General features: G+C 41.6%; 1 protein-coding gene across 2 annotated transcripts; it reads left to right on the forward strand.

The window, feature by feature from the left end:
- The first annotated feature begins 765 nt into the window (after positions 1–765).
- On the forward strand, positions 766–24,197 carry LOC101949915 (sushi, von Willebrand factor type A, EGF and pentraxin domain-containing protein 1). 2 transcript variants are annotated; one of them, XM_005292465.5, is made up of 9 exons: positions 767–951; positions 10,347–10,832; positions 12,597–12,732; positions 14,801–14,889; positions 15,815–15,878; positions 17,083–17,171; positions 19,393–19,505; positions 20,438–20,594; positions 23,845–24,197. In XM_005292465.5, exons 1-9 carry the CDS (start codon positions 897–899, stop codon positions 23,994–23,996), a joined length of 1,341 nt encoding a protein of 446 aa, XP_005292522.3. In that variant the 5' UTR covers positions 767–896; the 3' UTR covers positions 23,997–24,197. The 2 variants fall into 2 exon arrangements, with proteins under 2 accessions (XP_042711476.2, XP_005292522.3); XM_042855542.2 differs by lacking the exons at positions 14,801–14,889; positions 15,815–15,878 and having other exon boundaries at positions 766–951.
- Positions 24,198–25,356: the final 1,159 nt, after the last annotated feature.

The raw sequence follows: 25,356 nt of genomic DNA on the forward strand, positions 1-25,356 counted from the left end.
AAGATTACTAGAAACTGGGAGACAAATACACTGGAAATCCAAGGATTGATTTTGGAATCAATATGGCAAAAGAAAAGTTGAAACAGTGAGATTTTCTAGTTAAATATATAAAATGAAAGTATATAAGATACTTCCTCAAACTACTAAAACTGAGTATAAGGCAACAAAGAAAAGAGAGAGACAGCAGAAACCAGCCTCAAACAACAACAACAATTAATAATCTTGCAGCCTATGCCTGAATCAGACATGGGGCAGCAATGGGACATGGATTTGTTACATTAAACCTCTCACTGTAAGATCTGTGCTACTCACAAATATATGATGTATCAACTCTGGCAACTTTTGTCATACCAGTAAACTTGTTGAGTTTGGCCACAGAAATCATCTGACCTTAGTTACATCACCCTTAGTGTCAGTTACAAAGAGAACTTCTTTGGGCTGTTTGTTTATCCTGTTATGGGAAATCCTGGGTATGTCAAAAGTGATGTATTGCTTGTCGATGAGGTTAAGATCATGGGGGTTGGACAGCAGCCAGCCTCATAGCCCCTCTGAACTCTCTATGCTGGATCCAACAGCTGCTTATTCGGCTCTTTGCTTCTTTCAGAGAGCTTCTCTCTGACCTGTATTTCAGTGCAGGTACTAAGAGCGAACAGAAACCCTTCTGCACAATATTTAGTTTGGACTTGTGCTTTTGAAACACAAGACACTTCTTAAAAGGCCCTTCTCAGTCTATGAGTAAATCCTGCTTAGTTTGTTGTCGGGGTTTGGTTTGACTCAACCACATGATCAGAGTCAGGTGATGGAATTGGGAAGAAAAACTAAAAAAAGGACAAACGGTTGCTGTAGGAGCTTAGCAGCTGCTCTCCCTTGGTGAGGAGCCGTGACCCGCTTGGAAAATGGGTTCCTGTCCCAGGTCTCCGCTTTGGAGTTTAGGTGCCGCTTGTTTGATGGGTGAGTAACTACTTTTAAAATGTGACATTTGTTCTTTCTGGTCTAGAAAGATACTAGTTATGATTCTAAACTGTTGCACTGGGAGAACGCTGGGGCTTTGCATTTTCATACAGTTACTGGTTTCGGAAGCAATGTATAACAGCAGGGAAAAGGGTGAGGGAACAGAGGAAAGGAAAAGAGGCTGCAAAGACATGATTGAAAGCATTTAGTCTTGCAATTGGATATAAATATATACAGCAACACTCAGCTGGTACAACGGCCCTGAACAACAAATATGGCTGAGCACATTGCTCAACTACTTTTTAATATTTTGGAAGAAAGACTTAAAAGTTGAGCTAAACCCTGAATATTCTGCAGTATTTTGCTTGCAGAATTGCAAAAAAGCAGGAGGAAGCCTTAGAAATGACTCTTGCAGCTCCAAGGTACACAGAATAATCAGAGTCTTTTTGCAGAGCAAAGCACAGAGACCGAACATACTGCAAGAGGGCTTTACATACTTATCTTTCTGTTACAACAGATGACATGCTATGGGCCAGATGTCACCCTCAGATACACAGCTCCCACAGAGGTCAATGAGAGTTGCTTTCAGGTATCTGAGGGCAGAATTTGTCCCTCTGTTTAGTCTATAAATAATTATTTTATATTAGTTTTAGTGTTTTTACTGTTGGGATTCCAAGAACTTTGTATTCTTTACAATATGTATCATGTTTACGCCAAGTGGCGTTGTGTGTCCGCATGGTGGAGGCCTATACCTTTCGATTGTAAGTTCTTTGTTCTGCCTAGCGCCAGGGGGCTCTGGGGCATGACGGGTGCTCCAACACACTACCGGAATACAAATAAATAATAATACATCCTGCTACTCCATTGAAATGGGTAGGCTTGCATTTTTAAAGCGACGTACAAGGGCGTTAAGCTGCTCAAATAACTAATTTTGTAATTTTCTCTGTCTGACAAAGATATAACACATAAATGAGCAAGACTTGCAGTCCCTGCTCTGCTGGGAGTTAAGCAAATATGGATGCTCTCCCACTCAGAAGCCACTTGTTCACCTCTTCATTCTTTGTTTTACTAAAGGTGTTTTTTCTGATATACTCACCTAGATATGTAGGTTTGTTTTGATTTATTTCACTTGGATTGAATGATTATTTTCACCAGATTTGCAGACAATGTATGGGAGGAGGGCAGAGGAAGGAAATTCCACAGACCACCAGGCTTCATTTGCAAACTGTAGACTAAAGACTGCCTGCCTTACATATCAATGGTTGCAAATACTGTAAGTCAGGAAGAATTTGTCTCTGTAATTGAAAGAGTTCAATGAATTTCCAGGACAAATAAAGGCTATTTGGTCAATGTTGGGGGCCTAGCTGGCATGAGTCATCCAATCTTCAACACTTTCTGGAGGTTTTTAGCTGTATTTTTAGTGATCTTTTTAAAAAATAGTTTCTTCCATTTAGAAAGCAGAATAAATCACTAAATTTGGTAAATTAAAATTTTCAATAACCATTTCAGCACCAATTTCTAGAATATTGGATAAAAACTACTTGTATAAAAGCACAATTTCTGTGAAAAATTAGAAACTTCAATGGTTTTGTCAAATTTTCACAACTCCCTCCCTCCCCTCCCAGTTTTTGAATAAAATATCTATTTTCAACAAAAGATTTCATTTAAAAAATGCCATCAGTCCTGTGCAATCCAGGGAACTTAAATCTATTTCAGTATCTGTGGCTGAAGACAAATTTCCATCGCAAAACAAATATCCAGGAGCTGTTCTGCAGCAGGTCATAAAATTTATAATAATAAATGGAGATATCCTATCTCCTAGAACTGGAGAAAGGGACCCTGAAAGGTCATTGAGTCCAGACCCCTGCCTTCACTAGCAGGACCAAGTACTGATTTTGCCCCAGATCCCTCAGTGGCCCCCTCAAGGGTTGAACTCACAACCCTGGGTTTAGCGGGCCAATGCTCAAACCACTGAGCTATCTCTCTCCCATACTAGGTGATCATAATGGTTCCTTCTGAAAACTTATTCCAGGAGAGCCCAATGGTATGCTAGAGCCAATGCACATACACCACTCAGCTTATTGTGAGACCCATTTAACAAAACTGGAATTGGAACCAGGGCAGCTCATTGGCATGTGTTCCCATGGGGAGAAAATTGACTTCATATTTTAAGGAAGGCTGAGTCAGAAGAGAGAGACTCCATGTCTAAATCTTTTGTCAAGGTATGGACACCAAAGTGCCCTTCCTTAAAGATACTGCAGAATTGCTGTTTCTGATTAGGATCAGCATTGAGTCCCACACATCTCAGAAGAGCAGCTATCAGAAGAAATAATCAAGCCACGGAGGAAATGAGTCCTAGCAAGACCCCCAGCCCTGATGGCCCACTGATAGAATTCTATCAACATTTCAAAGCAATTCTGGCCTTTAAGCTCTAATACATTTACGAAGATGCCTTCAAGAAAGGTATGTTACCTCCTACTCTGAGGGAAGCACTAATTGCTGTAATACATAAACCAGGTAAGGATGCACAAAAGTGTAATAGCTATAGACCCATCTCTTTAATCAATACTGATATAAAAATACTTTTACAAATATTGGCTAAGAGATTTGAAAAAGTAATGAGTGATATGATTCATCCCCATTGGGTGGGATTTAATAAAATAAGCATGGTTCAGATAACACATGTCAGTTGATTAATGTTATGGCATTCAACACTCTAGAAATCTCCATGCAATCATTCAATCATTTCACTTGATGCAAAGATAGCTTTTCACAGAGTGAACTGGCAATGTCTGTTTCTTACCCTGGATAAAGCTGTTATATTCCAAACACAACTCTTGGATCCTAACAAATAGCACAATATTCACACACGCTCCTTGATTGATTTCAGGGAATCAGACAGGGATGCTCCCTCCCCGTCCTCCCACCCTTGTTCAATCTAGCATTAGAACCACTTGCAATACTAATTAGGGAACACCAAGGGATTCAAGGGATCAAATCAGGGTCTCAGGAGACAAAAATGCTTCCCTATGCAGATGACATCCTCCTATTTATTAAAAATCCAGATTAAATCCATTCCAAATACCTACAAACATTAGATAACTCTGGCAAATTCTCTGGCTACAACATAAATTGGGATAAGTCGGAAGCAATGAAGATCTCCTTGGATCTAGTTGGAAGGGGCTCGCCTATAGGGACATTTAGATGGCAACAGACAAACCTCAGATATCTTGGCATCCTGTTCCCTAAGGAAATTAGAGAGGTAGTCAAGGTTAACCTAGCTGCATTAATCATGCCATTAGCAAACAATTTCAATAGATGGCAGGCACCAACTCTCACAATGAATGCCCTTCCCAGGATCCTTTTTATTCTGAATTCCCTCCTTATCCATATTCCTCACTTTTATTTTACCAAAATTGACACCATGTTCAGTCCTTCTTGTGTGGTGCTGGTAACAAACCCAGGCTCTCCTTACAGCGATTACAGTTCTCTGTCAAAACAGGTGGTTTCAGATTTCCCAACTTTGAACGTCACCATCAGGCAATAGTTCTCAGCCAAGCAGCACAGTGGCTCGATCCCTCATGCTGTCGAGGCCTGGATTGGCTCCCTCTGAAAGCAGAATTGGTTGCTCCTTTACCCCTTCCCAATGTGCTGCTGGAATTATTACTGATTCCCTAAAGAACAATCACCAACTATTGTAGCAGCCAGATATACTTGATGTCCACTGTCTACTACATTTAAAAATCAGCCCTTTTTACATACCAAGGCCTCTATCTGGGATACCTCAAAATTCTGTAAAAACCCCATAATTTGGCCAGATTGTATTAGGAAAGTGATTTACTGAAAATGACACCTTCCTCCCTTTTACAATATTCAAAGAAAGGTTCAGGCTGGAGACTAAGAAGTGGCAATATATGCATCTGACACATGGTGTCTCCCATCTATTTGGCCCCATTGCCTGCGCTACCCCGACCACCTGAACTGCTTTCACTTCTCCAAATATTACTCAGGCTGCCAAGACCCATGGCAACACTATATGCACACCTGGCTAGCAAATTTGAATTAAACACAGATTCCCTAAAAAAAAAAAAAAACAATGGGAGGAAGAACTAGGCCAATTATTGTCTGCTAACCAATGGAAACAAATTTTAGCCACTGCTCCAAACTGTTCCTTCGACCTCCGTTTAAGAGTAATCCAGCAGAAAATCATATGGAGGATGCATTGGCTCCCTTGCCAACTATTCAAAACATGTGCCACTAAACCAGACAAATGTTGGCACCGTGATTCAGCAGGTGCTAACTTAACCCATATGGCATATGCTCTGGGAATGCTCCTATACCCTTATGTTTTGGGCAGAACTTAATTGCAGAATTAATTTTCTTCCTATCAAATAAAATTGTGTTACAAGAAAAACATATAATCTTAAAACTAATGGGTGTTAATTGGAAGTTGAATAAATCTGAAAAGTTTTGGCTCATCAGAGCACTAATAATCCCTAAAAGCCTAGTATCACAAATCTGGAAATCCAAAAAAAGACCAACAATTGAGGACTGGACCATAGACATTGTAAGCTTGGCCACCATGGAAAGAACTGTACACTGTAACAGAAATACCCAAGAAATATTCTCAGATGTGTGATGCTTTCCTGGAAGTATCTGAATGATCCTATTAAATGCATGGTCCCCCCTTTCTACCCTCTTCCTTCCCTCCCTGTCTCTATCTCCCTCCTCTGAATTTTGCTTCTATTCTTTATCTTATTTTAATAATTTTACTTTAACCAGTTGGAGTTTTATAAACAAATTGTGTTTGTAAATTGTGTAATACAAATAATTGATTTATATTTTGATTACATTTGATATACATACATATATATGATCACATTCATATTTTATATAATTATATGTTTAAAATGTAGCTAAGGTTAATCTATTATAAAAAGTGTATGTATTATGAGAAGTTACCTATAGTTTGTTATTTCTGTATGTGTATATTTATTAAAAATTTAATAGGAAAAAAAGGATCAGCACTGAGAGAGCCTGAATGATCTTGGTTACACGGCAATCTAATTTGCTACAAAGGCTTTTATTGCAAAGCACCCCAAATGTGCTAAGCACTGAATATGCTCCTAGAAAAAATGCCATTAAGAGCTTACAATCTTAACAGACTAGACAACAACAATCAATACGGCCCATGCATGGAGAATGGTCAAGATGTTAGGGTACTCCTCTGCTTAAATATTTTTAAATTGTAGATCTCAGATTCCAAATCAACAAAGAAGTTAGTGTCAGTGTAACTCTAACCTCTATAAAGCACAGAAGAGTTTCCTTAACAGACAGTTTTCATATGACTAAAAGGCCAGAGTTCTTAAAGGTTAACTGTCAATGGACCCATTTGTTCAGCTGCGTGATTCTGTTGTAGAAATTAAATTCTGTATTTTAGTCATATTTCTCAAATGTCCATGAGGATGGTGGTGTTTGCATTACAGTAACCCCAGCAGTCCCATCTGATTGCAGTCCCATTGTGCCACATGCTGTACAAACACATAGTAAGAGAGAGTCTCTGCCCTGAAAAAAAAAATCATCATCTAAGTAGGCAAGACAGAAAAAGGGTGGGGGGGGGGAAAAAGAAGCTCAGAGAGGTGAAGTGTCTTGCCTTGTGCCACGCTGCAGGTCAGTAGCAGAGCTAAGAGTATAATCCAGGTCTCCTGCCCTGCAGTTCAGTGCCATACCCACTAGACCATGGTGTACATGTCCTGTTATTTCCATAGCTTATACCTCTGATGCAAACGGATCCATTCACCTCCTTAAAACTGAACATTGCAGCAGCAGTTCTTAAATGTTGTTTAAACTTGTCCTTTCCCCTGCTACTTACATTTAAGTTCCACACGCTCCCTTTATGCTGGAGCCTCCTAAATGTGTCAAGTATCCGAGGGGTAGCCGTGTTAGTCTGAATCTGTAAAAAGCAACAGAGGGTCCTGTGGCACCTTTAAGACTAACAGAAGTATTGGGAGCATAAGCTCTTGCATCTGAAGAAGTGAGGTTCTTACCCACGAAAGCTTCCTAAATGTGTGCTGATTAGGACAAGGTGGGTAAACATCAGGTGAAGCAGAAGAAAATTCAATAAATAAAATAGTGTGTGAATCACTGGCTTATTCTGAAAATTAAGAAGTTATTTTTGTACTACACACTTCAATAATATTTACATTTCTTGGTACCGGATATGATCTAGTATCAAGATTTGTCCACTTATTCAAATCTAAATTCCTAGCCATTTAGGACAAGAATTTTGTTTATTTTTAATTAATTTCTCTTAACACCAGCACAATAACTTGTGAGCAGTTTTTGGACATTTTGTATCTATGCCCAATCCAGCTTCCAGACGCTGATGTAACAATGATGATTCTTGGGCTAAGGCGTTGAGGAGGTGGGAACAAAGAAATCCTTTAGTCTCATAATTGTGTTTTAAATCACACAATGTCAGCAGCAGCAGTTAGTTATTGTAAAAAGTACCTAAAAAATCCCCATGCCAACTTCCTGATCTATTGCACTCCCTCCTCCTACACTGATGTGACAGCTATTGCTGTTTTTTGAAATGTCTTAATCATTATGTTGCTAAATTTAAATCATCTTGCTACGCTTTTTGCTTTTTAGTTTAATGGGTCTTTCTCCCCTTCAGCGATGGGTAAGAGGGCCAAAATGGCTACTCCCAGGTCAAAGGCTTGTAGATTTCACTTTTAGCAAGCAAACATATTTTAACCTATTACATGTAACAGCAAAGCAATCTGAATCACAATCATTCCTGTAGGATTTTGAGGAATTCACCTCTCCCAAACACACAAAGATACGCAGTGCAAAAGCGAAAACATTAGGAACCTTACAGAATAGAACCTTTGAGATGCTGATCCAAGCATTGTACAGACGCTGATATAGTTCAGAATTATGATGCCCTAAAGGTGACCCAGTGAGTAAAAAACAGACTTTTTGCATGCAGAATTGTAGATTATATTTTTAAAAATGGATCATCCTCCAATGAACAGCTCCTGCAATTCAAATATAATGCTGGGGGTGCTGTTCGTTCTGCCCCAGGTACTGTGGATTGCCTGCAGATACTTCCACAGTATCCAGTATGAGACTCATCCCATTTCTAGGAACATAGGAATTGCTAAAGTGGTGGGCAGGGAAAAACACTTTGAAGAGTTTGATGCATGGGCAATCTCCTTTGGTTCAAGCACATACTTACTACTGATTAGTTCAGTCCATAATTTAGGAGTGCTCCTGGATTCCTCACTGACATTAAGCTTTCACACAGCAGCATCTATAAGTAATGCTTTCTATCATCTCTGGTTGAATAGGACTCTCTGTCCCACCCTGCCAGACAATGACATCTTTGTCACCCCTCCTCGGGACTACAGCAATACAATATGGCTCGCCAAGAAGTCACCAGCCCTTAGGAGACTCCAACCAAGTACAGAACACTGCAGTTCATCTACTCAGCAAAATGGGCTACCTCAAATACATCAAACCTGTTCTCCACTCTCTATAAACCGGCCTCCCTGAGAATATTCAATCAAATCTGAAGGTGTAGGCCTTATCTTCCGAGCACTTAATGGCCTGGTCTGGGATATCTCAAAATATCACTTAAAGCACCAGGATGAAGACTGTGGTTGAGAACTTCACTCCTTAGGCACAATGCAACTTTCTAGTAAAAGGGTAAAGCTCATCAGTGCAGGAGACAGAACTTCCTCAGGAGGCCAGTCCAAGCCTGGAATGAACTCCTCCAGGAAGTCACAAACCTCACCACCTTCAACTCCAAATGCAAAATGCACTTCGGTGTCCTGCCTTCTCCAATGTAAATACCAAGCAGCATAGACATTAAAACAAAACAAAACCCTACCAAAACAAAACACTACACTGTACACACAATTCTCCCCCTGGGGAGGGGATATGAGAGAGAATGAACCATATAAGTTACAGATGTTAGGCTGTCATAGGTTTCACCCCCACTCTGGACTTTAGAGTACAGATGTGGGGACCTGCATGTGAACCCCTAAACTGAATTACCAGTTTAGATCTGGTTTTGCTGCCACCACTCCCAAGTTCTAACTCATTTCCCTGGGTAGCCTTGAGAGACTTCTTCACCAATTTCCTGGTGAACACCGATCCAAACCCTTGGATCTTAAAATGAGGAGAAATTAACCATCCCCTCTCCTTTCCCCCACCAATTCCTGGTGAGTCCAGATCCAACCCCCTTGGATCTTAAAACAAGGAAAAAATCAATCAGGTTCTTAAAAAGGAGACTTTTAATTAAAGAAAAGAAAGGTAAAAGAAAACCCTCTGGGAGATAGCATACCAGCTGATCTCACAGACAACAGCTTCAAAACACAGAGGATGTTCCCCTGGCAAAAACTTAGTTACACGAAAGTTACCCAATTTGATTATTCCCTAATGCCCAAGACAAGTTACAAAGAAAATAAACATAAACCTATTTATTCCCTTCACTAATACTCACTACTTGATAAGAGGCTGATTTCTGGAGCTTTCCCACTCTGGTCAAAACTGAAACTAAACTCTAAACAAAGGAAACTTCCCTCCATCCTTTTGAACCATCTTATCCCCCCATTGGTTCCTCTGGTCAGGTGTCAGCTAGGCTAGGTGAACTTCTTAACCCTTTACAGGTAAAAGAGGCATTAACCCTTAACTATCTGTTTATGACATAGGCACATCCCTTAATGCACTAGTGAAAGGCACTCAGATACCCTGGTGATAAGAACAATATAAGGAATAAAATGGAATGGACCAGACGACAAGTCCATTCAGTACCTGTCTCCAACAGGGGGCTTCAGAGGAAGGTGTAAGAACCCCACAGTGGGCAGATGAGGATAATTCACCTCCCATTAACTATTAGAGATCAGGGTGAGATTTAGAGATTGACATGAGTCCTGAAGCATGAGGGCTTCAATGCGTGTTATTACAATTCTGGATATTCTTGTTATTTATATAAATATCCAATCACTTTCTTGATTTTATGTTCTTGGCCTCAACAACTTCCTGTGGCAATGAGTTCCACAGTCTACCAATGCACTTTATGAAAAATATTTTCTGTTATCAGTTCTGAATTTGTCGCTTGTTAATTTAATTGAAGGTCTCCTTGTGTTATAAGATGGGGAGAATAGAAGCACCTGATCTACCTTCTCTAGACCACTAATTGTTGTATATACTTTTATCTTGTTTGGTTCTCTCTGCATCACTTCTTGAGCATAATGGAGAAAATGTTTCCAAACATCAAAAAAGCAAATGGATTTGGGTTAACTGCTAGATAAATGAGTCTCTATGGAGTTGTCTCCTCACATGGACTATACTAACTGAACCACTAACAATAACTTTTTCCCTCTTAGGTATTGTTGTTGGACAAATGACCACTGCCCAGGTCTCTACGGGATCACCACTGGTATCTGCTGATGTTTCGTCAGCTGCTCCAAATGCAACCACTGTCGGGGTCTCTACGGTATCAACTAGAGCTATGACAGTAACAGCTGAAGTGCTGTCAACCACTACAAACCCCACGGTGCCATCTGCCACAACAGTATCTGCTGAGGTTTCATCCACCACCCGAACTGCAACGGTGTCCACTATTCCAAATAGTACCACTGTTCAGGTTTCTCCAGGACCAACATCAGCTGTGACAGAGTTGGCTGGGGTAACATCAGCTACCCCCCGTGGCACAGTACCTACCAGCATGCTATCTACTGCTCCAAACGTGACAGCATCTGCTGGGGTTCCATCAGCTACTCCATTTGTAACCACCATGGAGTCCACAAACTGCAGTGCAGTGAACACAACAGCGTGTACAGCTTGTTCACCAGGAACGTTTCCCAGCAATGGTAAGATTTGGAAGATTTCCCTCACCGCTGCAGCTCTCTTACTTTGTCTACAGAGGTGATTGCAAAAGGGACAAAAACTGGGTGTGTGATTTTATTTTTTTATTGCTGTATCATGCCACAAAAAAGGGCTCAGATTTTTCCCCCCTCCTCGTTTTTTACATTAGAACATCAGGCCTTGTCCACCCTGTTTAACCTGGAGGACTCCATGGTTGATTGAAGAAGTGGTAGGATTACAACCTAAAAACACAATGCAGGTGAAACGTAGCTAATTGAGAGGGGAAGTGATTCTGAGTATGGTAGATATGAACAAAAACAATTTCAAACTATTTGTTTCAAACAATCGGAAAGAAACCTCCATTAAAGATTTAGTATCCCTACCCCTTCAATTAAGTGCTAAGAGAGCTCCCAGTCCACCTCTGTTACACAGGAAGCCACTCAGCAACGAGACTTGACAATTCTGATTTTCTAAAGTAAGAACTAATAAACAAGAAAAATAAGCCTTTCCAGACCCCCTTCATATTCTTTAGGGAAGCAAAAAAAGGGCAACCTGCTCCCCCCCTTTCTTTTCCCCACTGCAGATCACCTTTGAGGGTGAGTGTGCACTTTCTTTCTCATTCTTAAGCTCACTTTTTTAGGCAATAAGAATGAATTAAAAAGCTCAGATTAATATAAAGCCCAGAAATAGATGGCAAATGTTTCCACTAACCAGCCTATTAGTGGGGCCATCATCTCCATCCCTACACAATGCTGAATACCTGCTCTGTGCTAATGCCTAAAGTATTCAGCTCTTCATAAGGATTCATGTTCCACAATGAAAAAAATCACCCAAAAGGAAATTCTCCTTCATACCACATGTGGTCAACCTACGGAATTCACTATAGCAGGAGGTCAGTCAAATAAATACTACAGTTTTATTTTTAAAACCAGACTGGATAATGTTAGGATCAATAATAAAACATGTATCAGGGCATGCTAAGAGAGGGATAACCAGTTTCGAGGCATGAGATAACCCTTGCAGAGATCAAGAACTAATTGCCAACACCACCGTATACAACTTTGTACAATTGGGTCCGTATTAATCTTTCCTGTCCCACGTGCTCTGTTGCAAGGTAGCAGGCACTGGCTCCTGCTAGAGGAAGGATGACGGATTTGATGGCCCAAGAGCTGGCATGGCAAATCCTACATAATTATTCTATGTAGAATAAACTAGTTTTGTAGAATTAAGACTGATAGAATTTTTATGATGTGGGAACAGTAAGTTTCACACGCTCAAAAGACTGTTTCTCCTTAAGGCAGAATTCTCTGCTTTGGGGTTTTCTCCTTCAGTTCTATTTCCTGCTAAACTTACATTAATCAATGATCAAAAGTAATTTTCTTAAATTATTTTTTCGACTGAGGGTGAGGAAAATCCTCCTGGTCTCTCAAATTAAAAACAGCCTTGTTAACTATAAAGATTACACAACGGAGACAACAGATTTGAGACCCTGGACTATAACCTACTCTCTGTTTAACAATTGTTCTTGTGCCAGTCTGAGCAGATTCAAGAACTCTGGGATTATTAAAATCTGATTTTTAATATAAAAGTCAATATTTTTTCTTTTCCACCCTACAGTGTTATGTGAGGACAACATTTTGATAATGTTGTCTGAGGCCCACTTAGACAAAGATATTTCTACATTCATGATACTGATCTGTGTTTTAAAAATTGGTGTTTTATCTTTGGATACAAATGTCATTTTAAAAAAAATGTTTATTCTGCTTTAGAGACATTGGGTTGTTTCTGCTGCTCAGAGGGCTCCTGCGCAGAACCTATTGATTGCATCTCCTGTCCAGTGGGTCACTATCAGCCTCTAGCTGGACAACTGTCCTGTCTGCTTTGCCCACAAGGATATTACACTAAGTAAGTCTCTAGACCACTGTTGTTATTGGGATTGTATTTTTGGTTAGGCACAGATTGTGTAGTCTTCCTCTCTCTCTCGCATTGCAACGGGGTCTACTACTTTGTGTTTGTACAAGTGCCTAGCCCAATAGGTCCTTGTTCTTGGTTCACCATCAGGCACTATTGAAATAAACATGATTAATAGTCATTTCCTGGAATGTAGGATTTCTTTTGCTGCCCCCTAGTTAGGCTGCAGGAGCAGTGTTAATGGGGTTTCCCAATGGTAGAAAATGTAAGATTTTATTTAATCAAAAACTAAGGCTGGGAACCAAGAGATCTGGGTTTTTTGCTCCAGCTCTTCCACAAACTTCCTCCTGGGTAATTCAAAGGAGTCTTGTAACCTCTGTCTCTGCCTCTTAGTTTTCCCATCTGTAAAAGGGGATAGTATTTCACTGCCTCAGTGAGGTGCTGTGAGGCTTAATTAATTAATGATTGCAAGGTGCTACCGTGACTATCAAAATGCCTACAAATACATGTGTTGGCCCAAGAAGCCAGTTCTCAGGTTGTCCAGACTTCATCGCCTAAGTGGGACCTGTGGTATAGTGCAGTCTTGACGGGGTTGCAGCTGTAATTTGTCTGTGCTCATCTGCTTTATTTTAGGTCTCCTGTAGAAATTAGATCTCTGCCCCATGGGCATGGTCAGTTGTGACTCACTGGTCGTCTGTGTGCCAATATTTCATTTGGAAGCATGTATTGGCTATTTACACACATTAGACATATACAAATGTTTACAGGCAGCGTCAGCGCTGTAGAATGCATTGTCAGACTTTAATAAGAGGTCCTGTCACTTGGTGCCAAAAGCATCAGCTGATTGTGGTTTAGCAGCTGATTCTTCTTTCATCCCAGTTTACGAAACCCCCATGGATGTTGGAGGGCTCTGCAGTAGCTTGTTCTCTTGGTGACTTTAATTTAAGGCAGGTGGGTGGTCCCTTATCGAAGGCCAAGCTAGATTCTTGCAATTAAACTATTACAATGGCCACAATTGGACTCCCGAGCGAGAGCTTGAGAGATTACCAGGTTTCTCAATCTGACTAGTGATGCCTTAAATAAGGATCTCACAGTTCCAAGAACAAATGCTTCTGCCACTTAATCTATGCCTCCTAATTTTTACCTTTAATACAAATCCCAGCTAGAGCTCGCTGCTAGGCCACTGCAATGTGAACCTGCATTCAGTGCCTCTTTCCCCCAGCCGGGTATGCAATGAATTCTACGGGGTCTCAGAATCAGTAACATGATCTATCTGATCAGAGTGCAAGTTCCAAGGTGGCATTAATTACCATTAGTAATAGGGGACGGGAAAAGATACCTAAGGGGGCATGGAGGAGAGGGACCAAACTGAGAAGGAAATTCCTCATTTAGAAAAGTGGTATGATTTGGATCTGCCTGTAAGAAACGCATTAGCCAGTATGCACCCCTTCTCCTGAAAAAAGAGTATTTCATTACCATCCCCAGCTCCTGTTCAGGTCTCATTTAGGCTTTATGGCCAAGATTTTCAAAACTGGATACCTCAAGTTAGATTTCTACATCCTTGTTGAGGCTTCTGTTGAAGTGACCTGATGTTCAAAGGTGCTGAACACCCAGCAGCTCCCATAAAAATCAATGGTAGATGCTGGGCATTCTGCACCTTTGAAAATCCGGCCTCTTGCATGCCTGAGTGTGGACTTCAGAAACCCGTTTTAAAATCTTGGCCTAACTTCCCTGAGGATGGGACTTTGTAATCTTGTCCCACCCATATCTATCTGTAAAGCTTGCAGCACACTGCAGGAAATGCATAAACCATCTCTAGTATCAATGCAATCGAAAACTTCATTTCTTAACTGAATGTTTAAAGTTCAGGCTCGTTCTAGTTGGTTTTTTCCCCCTGAACTGCCTCACCTTTATTAAACTATTTCTGTATTTCCTAGAGATGCACAATATACAAGCAAACAAATAGGTCTGTTTCCGATTAAGCAGCTTAAATTTGACTGAAGCTTTTTTCCTCATGAAAAATACATAAAACTGAACTAACTCAATACAACTCTCTTTTTAGTTTAATGAAAAGTGTTGCATGCCTGCCCTGTCAGCCTGGCTCTTATTCCAATGAGTCTGGGGCACCAGCTTGCACACCGTGTGGAAAAGGTATGCTTTGACTCTTACTCACCTCCGAAGTGTGCAAGATTTTTCTTATAACTGGTTACAGTAACAGATTACTTAAAAGAAAAAGTAGCATTTAGTAACAGGATTGTTTTTTCAGACCAAAAAACTGAACTATGGATTCCATTTCTTTTGACTGTTCTAATATATTTTTCTAATTTGATGGAAAAATTGCCATCAAACCATGCATATCACCTTGCTCTTGTGTATAACAAAATAGCTTATGCTCCCCCTCACACCTGTACTAGCCTGTGATAACCTTCCTGTAGGGTCTCTCTCTCTCTCTTCAAGTCCTCTTGATTTTCTTCAGAGGGGGAGGCCAGGTGTTCATGTACCCCGACCAGTGTAAGTTCCTCCTACTTCAGGTGACTGGGTCAGAAGCACAGTTGCCTTTCCTCAGTCCAGGCAAAACATCCCTCCCTATAGCTTTTGTATGGGAAGGTAGGACAGCAACTGCACATCCTTGAGAACTTGCTGGCAGCCTATACCCAAAACTGCACTTTTGTCAATAGCCTTTTTCACTTTCAGTCTATTCAATGTAAAATGGGGATGGAGCGCTCCTCCACGCAACACCAGCAGCTCTGCAGGGCCTGTCTACCCATCACAGGGGCATAAAGTGTCACTTTGCAGTTCCTGACAGAGTTTTAAATCTTGGCAATAGCACTAGATTGAAGTGGAGTGTCTGAGCCTCCTAGATGTCACGCTAGTATTGCAAGGTCATTATGATAGTACCCTGGTTTTAGGGCTCCTTAAAAAAAATTTCAAACACCTCTCTCCCCAAAATCACTGTCAGAAGAACACACAACAAGGTTTTACACGTCATTGGGAGACTCATCTTAACTCTTTGTAACCTTGATAATTGAGTGACTAGTGACATTACAAGGAAGATTCCTCTTTTCTATTTCCTTAGGGCATTTCAGCTTCCAGAACAATTCAGCATTCTGCATGCCCTGTCCACATGGATCATTTTGCAAGTACGAAATACATATATGACTTTTCAATGGTGTGGGAAAGGGTAGTAGGATTCTTTTACTATTGGCAAGTGATTCAAGAGACCAATTCAACTGGCAAAAAGGGAGGCATCCTTGGTTTTCAGGCTGATCGATGAATCAGCCCTGCTGAGCAATGTTATAAGGGGGACCTGGCTGTTTGGAGAGAGAGTCTCTTGAAGATTCCAAAACTCTGTTCTCCTTAACTGAAATTGATACTGTAGTGAACACTGACTTAAGGTAAAAAATCCTAAAAATTCAGTGGGTCCGTGATGAGCGAATGGGGACCCTATACATGTGTTTCAGTGGTGCCACGAGGCTGGCCCATTAATGGTGCAATGGCAACATATTTAGCTGCTTCTTGGGAGGTTTCAGTTCAGGATTCCCCTTCTTCCCAGATTACGCTGTTGTGTGGCAGCCAACAAAAGTGAATAGAATTAGAAACTCCCATCAGTTGACAGTCACACTGCAGTCCAAGATGTGGTTTTATATTAAGGATTAAACTCACTGGATAATGAAGGAGGTGAAGAGGGCAGCAGATAAACTCCTCTGTACAAAGGCATGAGAGTCATTTTGGATGGAGAGGAACTTGAGAATTCACTATCAAAAATTCCTCTGGGGTAAGGAAGGGTGAGAAAGAAAATAAGTAGTAATGAGCTGGCAAATACTGGTCTTTTGTTTTAAGAAAGCTGGGGCATTTAGTGATGAGCCTGGATGCTGAGAAGTTATCAGAACTGATTAGTATTCTGTGAAGGTTTCACATCCCATAAGACCATTCCCCTTTTCTTTCTCCCCTTCCCCGTTGTGTTTTCTTTTGATGTCTGCCTTTAGGCCTAGGCTTTGTCTACATTAGGGTGCCAGCCACTTGAATGCAAATCCCTACTGTAGATGCGCTGCACCACTGTAAGTTGTGACTTGCATTGGTGTAGCTTACCTCAGCTATGGGCGTCTGCACTAGAAGTTTATACCAATGCAACCACACAGCTGGCTAAAACCCTAATATAGACAAAGGCCTCAGTTCTTAATTTAAGGACCGAAGAGGAAATAAAGCCAGCATGAACATCCAAGTAGTTTAGACCTAGTCAGCTTTTGCTCAATGTCATACTCAGTTTACATGCTGTATCAGATGATTTAGCTAGAGTCAGCTATATTTGTATATTTCTTTTCCTCTCTCTTCTTCTCTCCAAAGTACTACCAACTGCAGCAAGTGTACAATTTGCCCCACTGGAGAAGAGGCCCTTACAGAAGCATCTGAAGAATGTGCACCTTGTCTGCCAGGTAATTAATTAAAAGAGGGGAAATGCAGCTGATATTCTTTCTGGCTGAGGACAACGAGCTTTATTTAGAGAATAAAACTTGCAGAAGCTTTAGGCTGATCTCTGCTAGCAAACTGGCCAGCAGCTGGCACTTGTTCTCAGCAACAATACTGAAATGGGTTTACCAGCTAGTGTTTGCAGAACACACCATTTCATCATTATTGCAGAAGAGTTCTTGCGACTTTTATTTTTACCATGCAGGCTGGGAAACTGTTTTCAGCACCAATACATCAGGATTTTGGCTGGTAATGGTGGTTAGCAATGGGTTCGTTCACTAATACCCTAGGTTGGTTACAGCAGACTCAAAAATGCTTCTACTTACTCCTGGGGGAATTCTGTGTCAAAAAGTTAAAAATTCTGCAAAATTCTGCATATTTTATTTGTCAAAACAACACATTATAATCATGCTAGTTTCAATTATTTTGGTAATTTATTTCAAAATACCTGTCAGCAAGTATGTCTGTAACAATACAGACCAAAAATAAAATAGTTCAAGAAATGTTTTTTTGACAAATGGATTCCCTACTAGGCATATTAATACAGAACTTTGAGTAATTAATTTAAACTACAATAGAGAACTGTATTTCCTGCTCCTCCCAGAAGCAGTGCAAAGGCTTAGGGGAGTCCGGGGTAATGGAAGAGCTGAGGAAGAGGGAAGGAGCCTGGGAGTGAACCTGGAGGGTTGTTGGGTGTGGGTGGGAGAAGTATGGAATAGGTGGTTTTTTGGGGGTGGGTGGGAGGGGATTATTAGGGAGTTGGGGAACCTCCCCCATGCAGACCCTGGCTGATCCCTAGCCTCTTCCATTCCATCAGGCACATCTGCCCCATCCTCATATGGCCCTGCAACCTCCCTACCCCTTATAGCCCTGCAGCCCCCTTCCCATTCAGTTCCTGTCTCAATGCTGTCACCCCACTAGCTCCTGAGCCCCAGTCTGTCCCCCAGTGTGATCTCCCCCCCCCAAAAAAACCCCGCTCTGTCCCTCCTATGCCTCCTTACCTGACCCCACTGTGAGGAATGCCGCCTCTTCCCCCTCCCTCTCCACCAGCTGGCTGCCCTCTCTTCTGGCATCACAGCAGCCCTTGGTAAGCAAAAGTTGTAATTGCAGCACCTCTCCAACAGAATCTACATTCTGTGCAGAAAAAGCAATCTGCAGGGGACATGAATTCTGTGCATGCGCAGTGGCACAGAATTCCCCCAGGAGTAGTCTATAGTTGGCCAGACTTTGGCTTACACTACAGATTTAGTCCAGCCTAGAGCTATGTTGGTCCAGAATGTGATGAGGTGTAATCCCTGACTGATACACCTGTGCCAGTAAAAAGCCCCTAATACAGTGCTTTTGCCTGAATAATTTATTTTGCTCAGGGGGAATGAATTAAGCTTTACGGGCAAAAGCAGAGTCACTAAGCGCTGCATCCACTAGTAGAGCTTTGCTGGGATAGTATGCCGGTATCCCTATGCTAGTAGTCGCATTGCAGACCTGGCCTAAGTCTATAAACAAGCAGTGCAGGGGAAGGTCATGAAGGGGGAAATGAGGAAATGTGATTTCTAGCCTCTATTCAATAGGGTCTTATATAAACACCAAGCCACATACGAGTCAGTGATATGGCATTATGCTACAGCCCCTGCAGCAGGGCTAAAAAACACCGGGAAGTTCCATAGTGAAGTAGTGTTTTTAAATATACAAGACACATTAAACATTAATGCAGCAAACAGCGTCCCACAATTTTAAAGACCCACAGTTCTTATGAACATATGAAGTTCAGAAAATGAAAAAAGCCATTTAATAATTTTTAAACAGCTATCATCTTTCTACTGGAAAGGAAAGATGGATTCAACCCACAATTATAGACAAACATTCTGAACTTTGGATCCAGTGTAGAACATTGCAGCTTGTTCTCATCATTGGTTTTGAAATATGTGAAAATGCAGAACAGTATTTCCCTGAACTCATGACTCAAACTAACCCTATTTGCCAAGTTTAAAAATGCAGGCTTCCTCCTTCATCCCCAAGCCCATATGTTCTCTTTTAGTTTTCTCTGCCCATCAGCATAGACTACTTGAGAGCCCAATTTTTGCTTTGTGCATTAAATGTTTTCAGCAGTTTTCCTCTCACTCCTTTAAAGCACAGGTCAACCATGCACTGATACCAAAAGCCCCATTTTGTGCTTCTTTTGATTTGTAGGTACATATAAAGGCCCCAGCGACAGCAAATGTGAGATCTGCAATATAGGAGAATACCAAGTACAAAGGGGCAAGGAGAGCTGTGACAAATGCCCAGAAAATTATTACTGTCCTGTAAGTCTCTCTAAGCTGCAGCAGTGGTATGTCTTACTAAATGTAGCTGATCTATTACAAGCTGAATACATTTTAATTAACACCATCTTTATTCAGTTCACTTCCTTTGTAGGGTTCTTTTAGCTTTTTTTGCTTAAAAAAAAAAAAAAAAAAAAGTAAACACAGCCATGTTAGAGAGTAGTTGCAAATGTTAGCCACCTCTAGAGCCATGTACCTATCCTTGTTCCACACATGAAGCTTCCACTGATCCTCCACTGGGAGTTTTGGGGAAAACTAAAGACTGGAAAGTGGCCCATTAATTGTGTTACTTGAAATATGGGCCAGGCTGTGTAAGAGACTTGTTGCTCTAAATCCTACAAGTAATGGTGCCATCCTCAGAGTACCCATGACTGACTTGAGCCTAATTTAACCAACCTGAAATTACCACTCTTCACTTGCTGTAAATTTCAGGCTTGTCTACACCAGGGGTTCTCAACCTTTTTCTTGCTGAGGCCCCCCTCAACATGCTATAAAAATGCCAGGGCCCAGTGGGGGTTGGGGGTAACTCAGGGCTCCAGGCCGGGCGGCGGCACTCTTGTGTATAGGTGTAGTTTTACTTCTATTCGGGGGTCCAGGGAGGGAGCGCCACTTCCACCCCCAACTCACTCAGGAGGTCACCCAGCCTGTCTGGGGATGCAACCGAAAAATATAACTCAGAGAGGGGGACTCAGTTCAAAAAAAGGTTAAAAACCACTCAGGGTGCAGGGAGGGGGTAGCTAGGGGCTGTGTACAGACATATGGGGGGGGGCTCCCAATGCAGCTCCCAGCTTCAGCCCCCACTGCTCCTGGCTTATTTAGTGTCCTGCATCATGCTGGGCAGTGTCAGTGCTTAACAAATAATACAGCCTTACCTGTCTGATGAAACTACCTATTTTGTATTTTCACTTCCTTAGAGCCCAGATGTGAACCCAATTGCATGTCCTTCTAATGCCTTCTGCCCAGCTGGGAGCACTCAACCACAATATTGTATGGAAACATTTCTTTATAAGGCAGGAAACTCTTGTGAACTGGCTCCTCTAACCATTGTATTACTAGCTGTTTCTTCAGCAGGTGAGTAGTATTTATGCTATAGTAAAAGTGGAATACATTCCACCTGCAGCTTGGGTAACTTCTTGTTTAATCAACAGTGGAGGTGTCCCCTTGATGGTTTATTCTTAACTAGTTTTCTGACATCTTCATTTCTTGTGTGGGTTCTCTTCTTTTGGCCACTGCTTGTTCCTTGCATTTTTGTTTACAGAGGAATTAATTTTTTGTGCCTTAATTATGGTGCCTCCTAGGATTCTCTAGCCTATTTTTAGTAGATTTCTTAATATCCCTAAAATATTGTCCAAAAGCACAATAGTACAGTATGATAAAAATATGAGACAGCAGCTTTAAAGACATAAGAATAGCAAGGGGTTGCTGTCAGAGCTCTAGTCACCACTTGCCTAGTCAAGGGTGCAACATTTGACAATAGTCAGTGGGTTGTTCCATGTTGCTGCATTACAGCTGTTACATATTGGCACATTTCTGAAGCAGGCCAAAGATGGTGCCTGTGCTTTAGTGGAGGGTGCCCTAATAATCAGAGGGAAAGAAGCTGAACACCTGATAGTTTGTAGAGACACGCTGTGTGATCCATTTAGAAATTCTGTGATGAGGTGGCTTGGCCGTTCAATAAGCCAGATATAGCCACTGAGATGAGGAGACAGACTAAAAAGGTCTAGTCCTGTCCTGGTAACAGAATAAAGCTCTGCAAACATCCCTCAAATGTAGCTTGTGTTAAATGTGACTTCAGGAGGAACATTGGTGCTTTACTCAACTAATCAGGTGAAACTCTAGAGACCACCTTAGGGATGAAGTTAGAGTGCAGTCTCAGAACCACCTTGTCCCTATGAAAGGATGTGTAGAGAGGTCCTGCTCTAAGGGTTTGTAGCTTGTTGATTCTGTGCAGAGGTGATGGCCAATAGAAAGACAGTTGTGAAACTAAGGTGATTATCGAGCACAGAGCTGGTTGGGAAGTTTTCAATTAAACTGATTGTCAGCAGTGATGCCTCGTCATTGAAATCAAAACTTTTTGTGGCTTTTGAGCCTCAGTATACTTACTGAGTAACTCCACACATTCAAAGGGCAAGTCTTCGTTCATGGCCTACTCCTTCCTAGGCATGCCTGATACTTAGAGCCATGATGCTCTACACAGCATCACCGCCAAGGCCACAGATGTAGCTGCTATGTCAGAGGCATCCATTACTGCCTGTAAAGCCAATTTCGCCTTCCTTAATTATTTCCCTGCTGTCGTGTGGGAGTTTTGAGGGAGTGTCATTGTTGATCCCAAGTCAAAAGAGTTTAGAAGGTTTATATGAAGGGTTTGGTGAAATTTAGCCAAAGCTAAGAACTAGCAGTTCAGACATGTACAGGTTCTGTCTTGCTGCCATGGGCAATAAGAGGGAACTCAGGGAGGGTCACAGCCACCCTATCCTGCACTGCCTGTGGACACTGCTATTAAAAAAATACATATATATCCGATCTCATGCATGAAGCACATGTGCATCTACAGTAGGATCCACACTGATACATATTGAAAGAAATGGCAGTAACAACATTGCCAGCTTTCCCAAAGTATACAAGATTGTTTTGGCCCCCATATCAGGAGCTCTTGTTGGCTACCTGATGTTGTGGAACCAGCTTCTTCCCATTCTATTTAATTTTGTGTCCCACCTCCAGCCCCAATCTCTACCCAAGCGCAGCAAATAATTCTGCCCCCTTCTCTCTCCCCTCCCCATCCCTGCCTCTTGCCCCTCAGTGCACCTCTGCTCCTCCAAGGGTTCTTCTCTTCCACGCCCCACCCAGGCCTGGGACAGCAGTTATCCTCTTCTTAGGCATGGTGTTCCAGGGATGGGGTGGGCACATGAAGTGTGTGTGTGGGGAGCAGAATGACCCGTTTTTCACTGGAGGAAGAGGAGCAGAGCTGTCCTGACTTGCTGAGCTTATCCTGCTCCCTTCTTATCCCACCTTGTGAGAACAGTGTCAGCCCCTCAGAGCCACCTCTTCCCCTCCCCCAAAACCTCCCCTCAGCTTCCAAGAGGAAAAGGGAGAGCTCTGCCTGCTTCCTGTAGCAGACCTGATTGGCTGCTCTTCCCCAGGAGGTGGGGATGTGGTGAAGGCAGCCAATCAGATAGGCTTTTGCCTGGCCAAGACAGGAAATCATTTGAAGGCTGGATCCTCTCCTCCTTCAGCTCCTTGCCCTGCTGGTTCCGCCAGGGGTCAAAATTGCATTTCAACAGTCAGGAGCCCTGGATGTTCCAAAATTGTCATGAAGATAGCAGTTAAAATAGGTATTTGGCAGGAAAATATATTAAAAAAAGGCTTGTGTGAAAAAGACTGTCCAGTTTGGAGTTACCTCCTACCACTCTTGGGCTTTTCCATCAGAAATGCTTTTGAAGAAAACCATTCAACACTCAGTTAAATCATGTATTTCAAATGGTAAGAACTAAATAGAAAAATAACAAATTCACAAGAACCAGGGAATATTTCATAAAAGTTCATAGGACAAATTCAGAGCTGATGTAGATCCACACATTTACTGTGAGCTTGCATTTGCTCACTCAGAATCTAAAAGTTGGACATCTTTCTGCCTGGGTGGGCATGTTGATGCATCACAGCGGAGGAGCATAAACGTGCCATTAAGATCAGTTTCTCTAGTGTGGTTTGGCCAAAAAGCAACTAAAAATAGCATTGCAGAGCTTGATATCTGTCAATTATTTCCATGCCAGCATGCTCAGTTTAGAAGTAATTTTTTTTTCCTGACAATCCTGAACACTCAGTCTAGAATTAGTCAATCTGGGTTCTTTCCTCCTTGTGCCTCATTATAGGATTATAGGGATTCTGCAGGTCAAACTTATTTCTCAGCCAAGTCTTTCAATAGATGTGCACAAGTATAATCAACTGAGAAAAATATTTCTGGTGATGCATGTTAAATAGAATCCAGCCCTCTTTCTACTAGCACAGAAGAACAGTTAAGGGGGACTGAAAGGCAGCCACTTAATTTTGTCATTAAAGTCTGCCAATGAGACTGCATATCAAAAAGGAGATTTGAATAAGATCATTTTTATAGTCACTTTTCATAGCAGAGTTGCACTTTCAAAGTTGTGTTTTGAGAAGTGAAATTATACCTGCCCAAAACAAATTTGCACTAATTTAAATGAAAAAAAAGCCTTGGGTTGTCAGAGTATGAGACTGCTTTATCAATAAAGCTCAGAATAAATAACCTCTGACATTTTTTCCCTTCCCTCCTGAAAATAATTTTCATTCTTCATTTTTCCAGGTGGAGTCCTGCTTGTGTCTGTAATAATTCTGAAACAAAGGCAAGAAAATGGCAGGAAAACTTTAAAATCTCCATTACTTTCAAAAGGAGCGAGACCACACACAACTTATGGTGTGACTGGGCGCACAGAACCAGTATATGCTGGCTGGTAGTCGGCTAGGATTGTATAGAGTTGTAAAAATCACAAGCATTTTCCCAGTTTCTTTTCTCATGTCTGGTGATTTGACAGATGTTTATTTAGGACTGTGGGTCTGGGCAGAATGTAAAACATTATTAATCCATGGGGATTTGTTTGTGTAGCCAAAATATTTAATTTTAGCCATGAGTGAACAAAAATGAAACTTAGAAAGTGATTTGATTTGTCTGGCTTAATTCAGGAAAAAGAATAGGTGCATCCTTGCACATTATCACTCCCACCGCCAAGGGAGAAAATTGTGTGTCATGGCAATCCTCTCAATTTCAACAACAGACAATACCATGAGTGAGCATGTGGTAGCATCATTTAACATGGTCTCTTTACAGTATGCTAGCTATTCCTACCATGGCAGGACTTAACACAAACATAATTCCTCTTCAGAACATACAGAATCTCTTCTTCCACTCCCAGAACATGACTGTTTCCCCTAAGCAGGAGTGGGGCAGAGAAAGCTGCATGATCCCAGATTCACCCTTCCCCCATAACTGAGAGAGGATATCTGTAGGGAAAGTGGTGGGCAATTATGGAAAAATACCTCTCCAGTGTTTGCTGCTAGACCCCAATGAAACTGGCTGCAGAAGCTGCTCACTATTATAGGGCTGCTGCATCAGGGAAGCAGCCCAACAGTCATTTCCTCTCCTTCAAGGCACTCAGCTCTAAATGCAACCCGGCCCCTCAGAGCCACCGAACTGCACATAGCATTGGTGAGCAGGAGCAACAAAAGGAATGTCTACTCTGCAAAAACAGACCCATAGTAGCAAATCTCAGAGTCCATGTCAACTGACTTGGGCTTACAGCACGCCCCCCCAGCCAGGTTTCAGAGCCCAGGCTCCAGCCCGAGCCCGAATATCTACACTGCTATATTTTAGCCCCAGAGTGTGAACCCGAGTCAGTTGAACTGGGTTCTGAGACTCACTACTGAGAGTCTTTTTTTTTGCTGCAAACACATAACCAAAAGGTGAAAATACAAGATAAGAAGACAGGAGCAAGAGAGAAAATAGACAAAAGCAGATAGAACTACTGAAGTGTAAGGAGGTGTTTCCTCTATTCCATCTCAATCAGATCTCTATTCAGAAAACGCTGGGAAGCACTACTGTAATTGAAAGCAGATTTCTACACATCTGTCATAAGACCAACCAGAACTGTACTAGCTATTATTACTGGAATGCCTACAACAAAGTTATGGCCCTATCCATGATGACTGATCAGTCATTACAACATATGAAATGCTGTACTTGATCGGTCCAAAATTGTACAGAAAACTTCAGCCACTGCTAACACCAACCATTCTTTAATCTACCCATCCTCGTGAGACA

Source organism: Chrysemys picta, chromosome 5 (assembly GCF_011386835.1).
Source record: "Chrysemys picta bellii isolate R12L10 chromosome 5, ASM1138683v2, whole genome shotgun sequence".
Lineage (NCBI taxonomy): Eukaryota > Metazoa > Chordata > Testudines > Emydidae > Chrysemys > Chrysemys picta.

Bases quoted from the DNA above. Each gene is read 5' to 3' on its own strand.
- LOC101949915 (XM_005292465.5), top strand. From the start codon at position 897: ATGGGTTCCTGTCCCAGGTCTCCGCTTTGGAGTTTAGGTGCCGCTTGT. The intron at 952-10,346 runs GTGAGTAACTAC...TTTCCCTCTTAG, and splicing joins AGGTGCCGCTTGTTTGATGG to GTATTGTTGTTGGACAAATG. The intron at 12,733-14,800 runs GTAAGTCTCTAG...CTCTCTTTTTAG, and splicing joins CCACAAGGATATTACACTAA to TTTAATGAAAAGTGTTGCAT.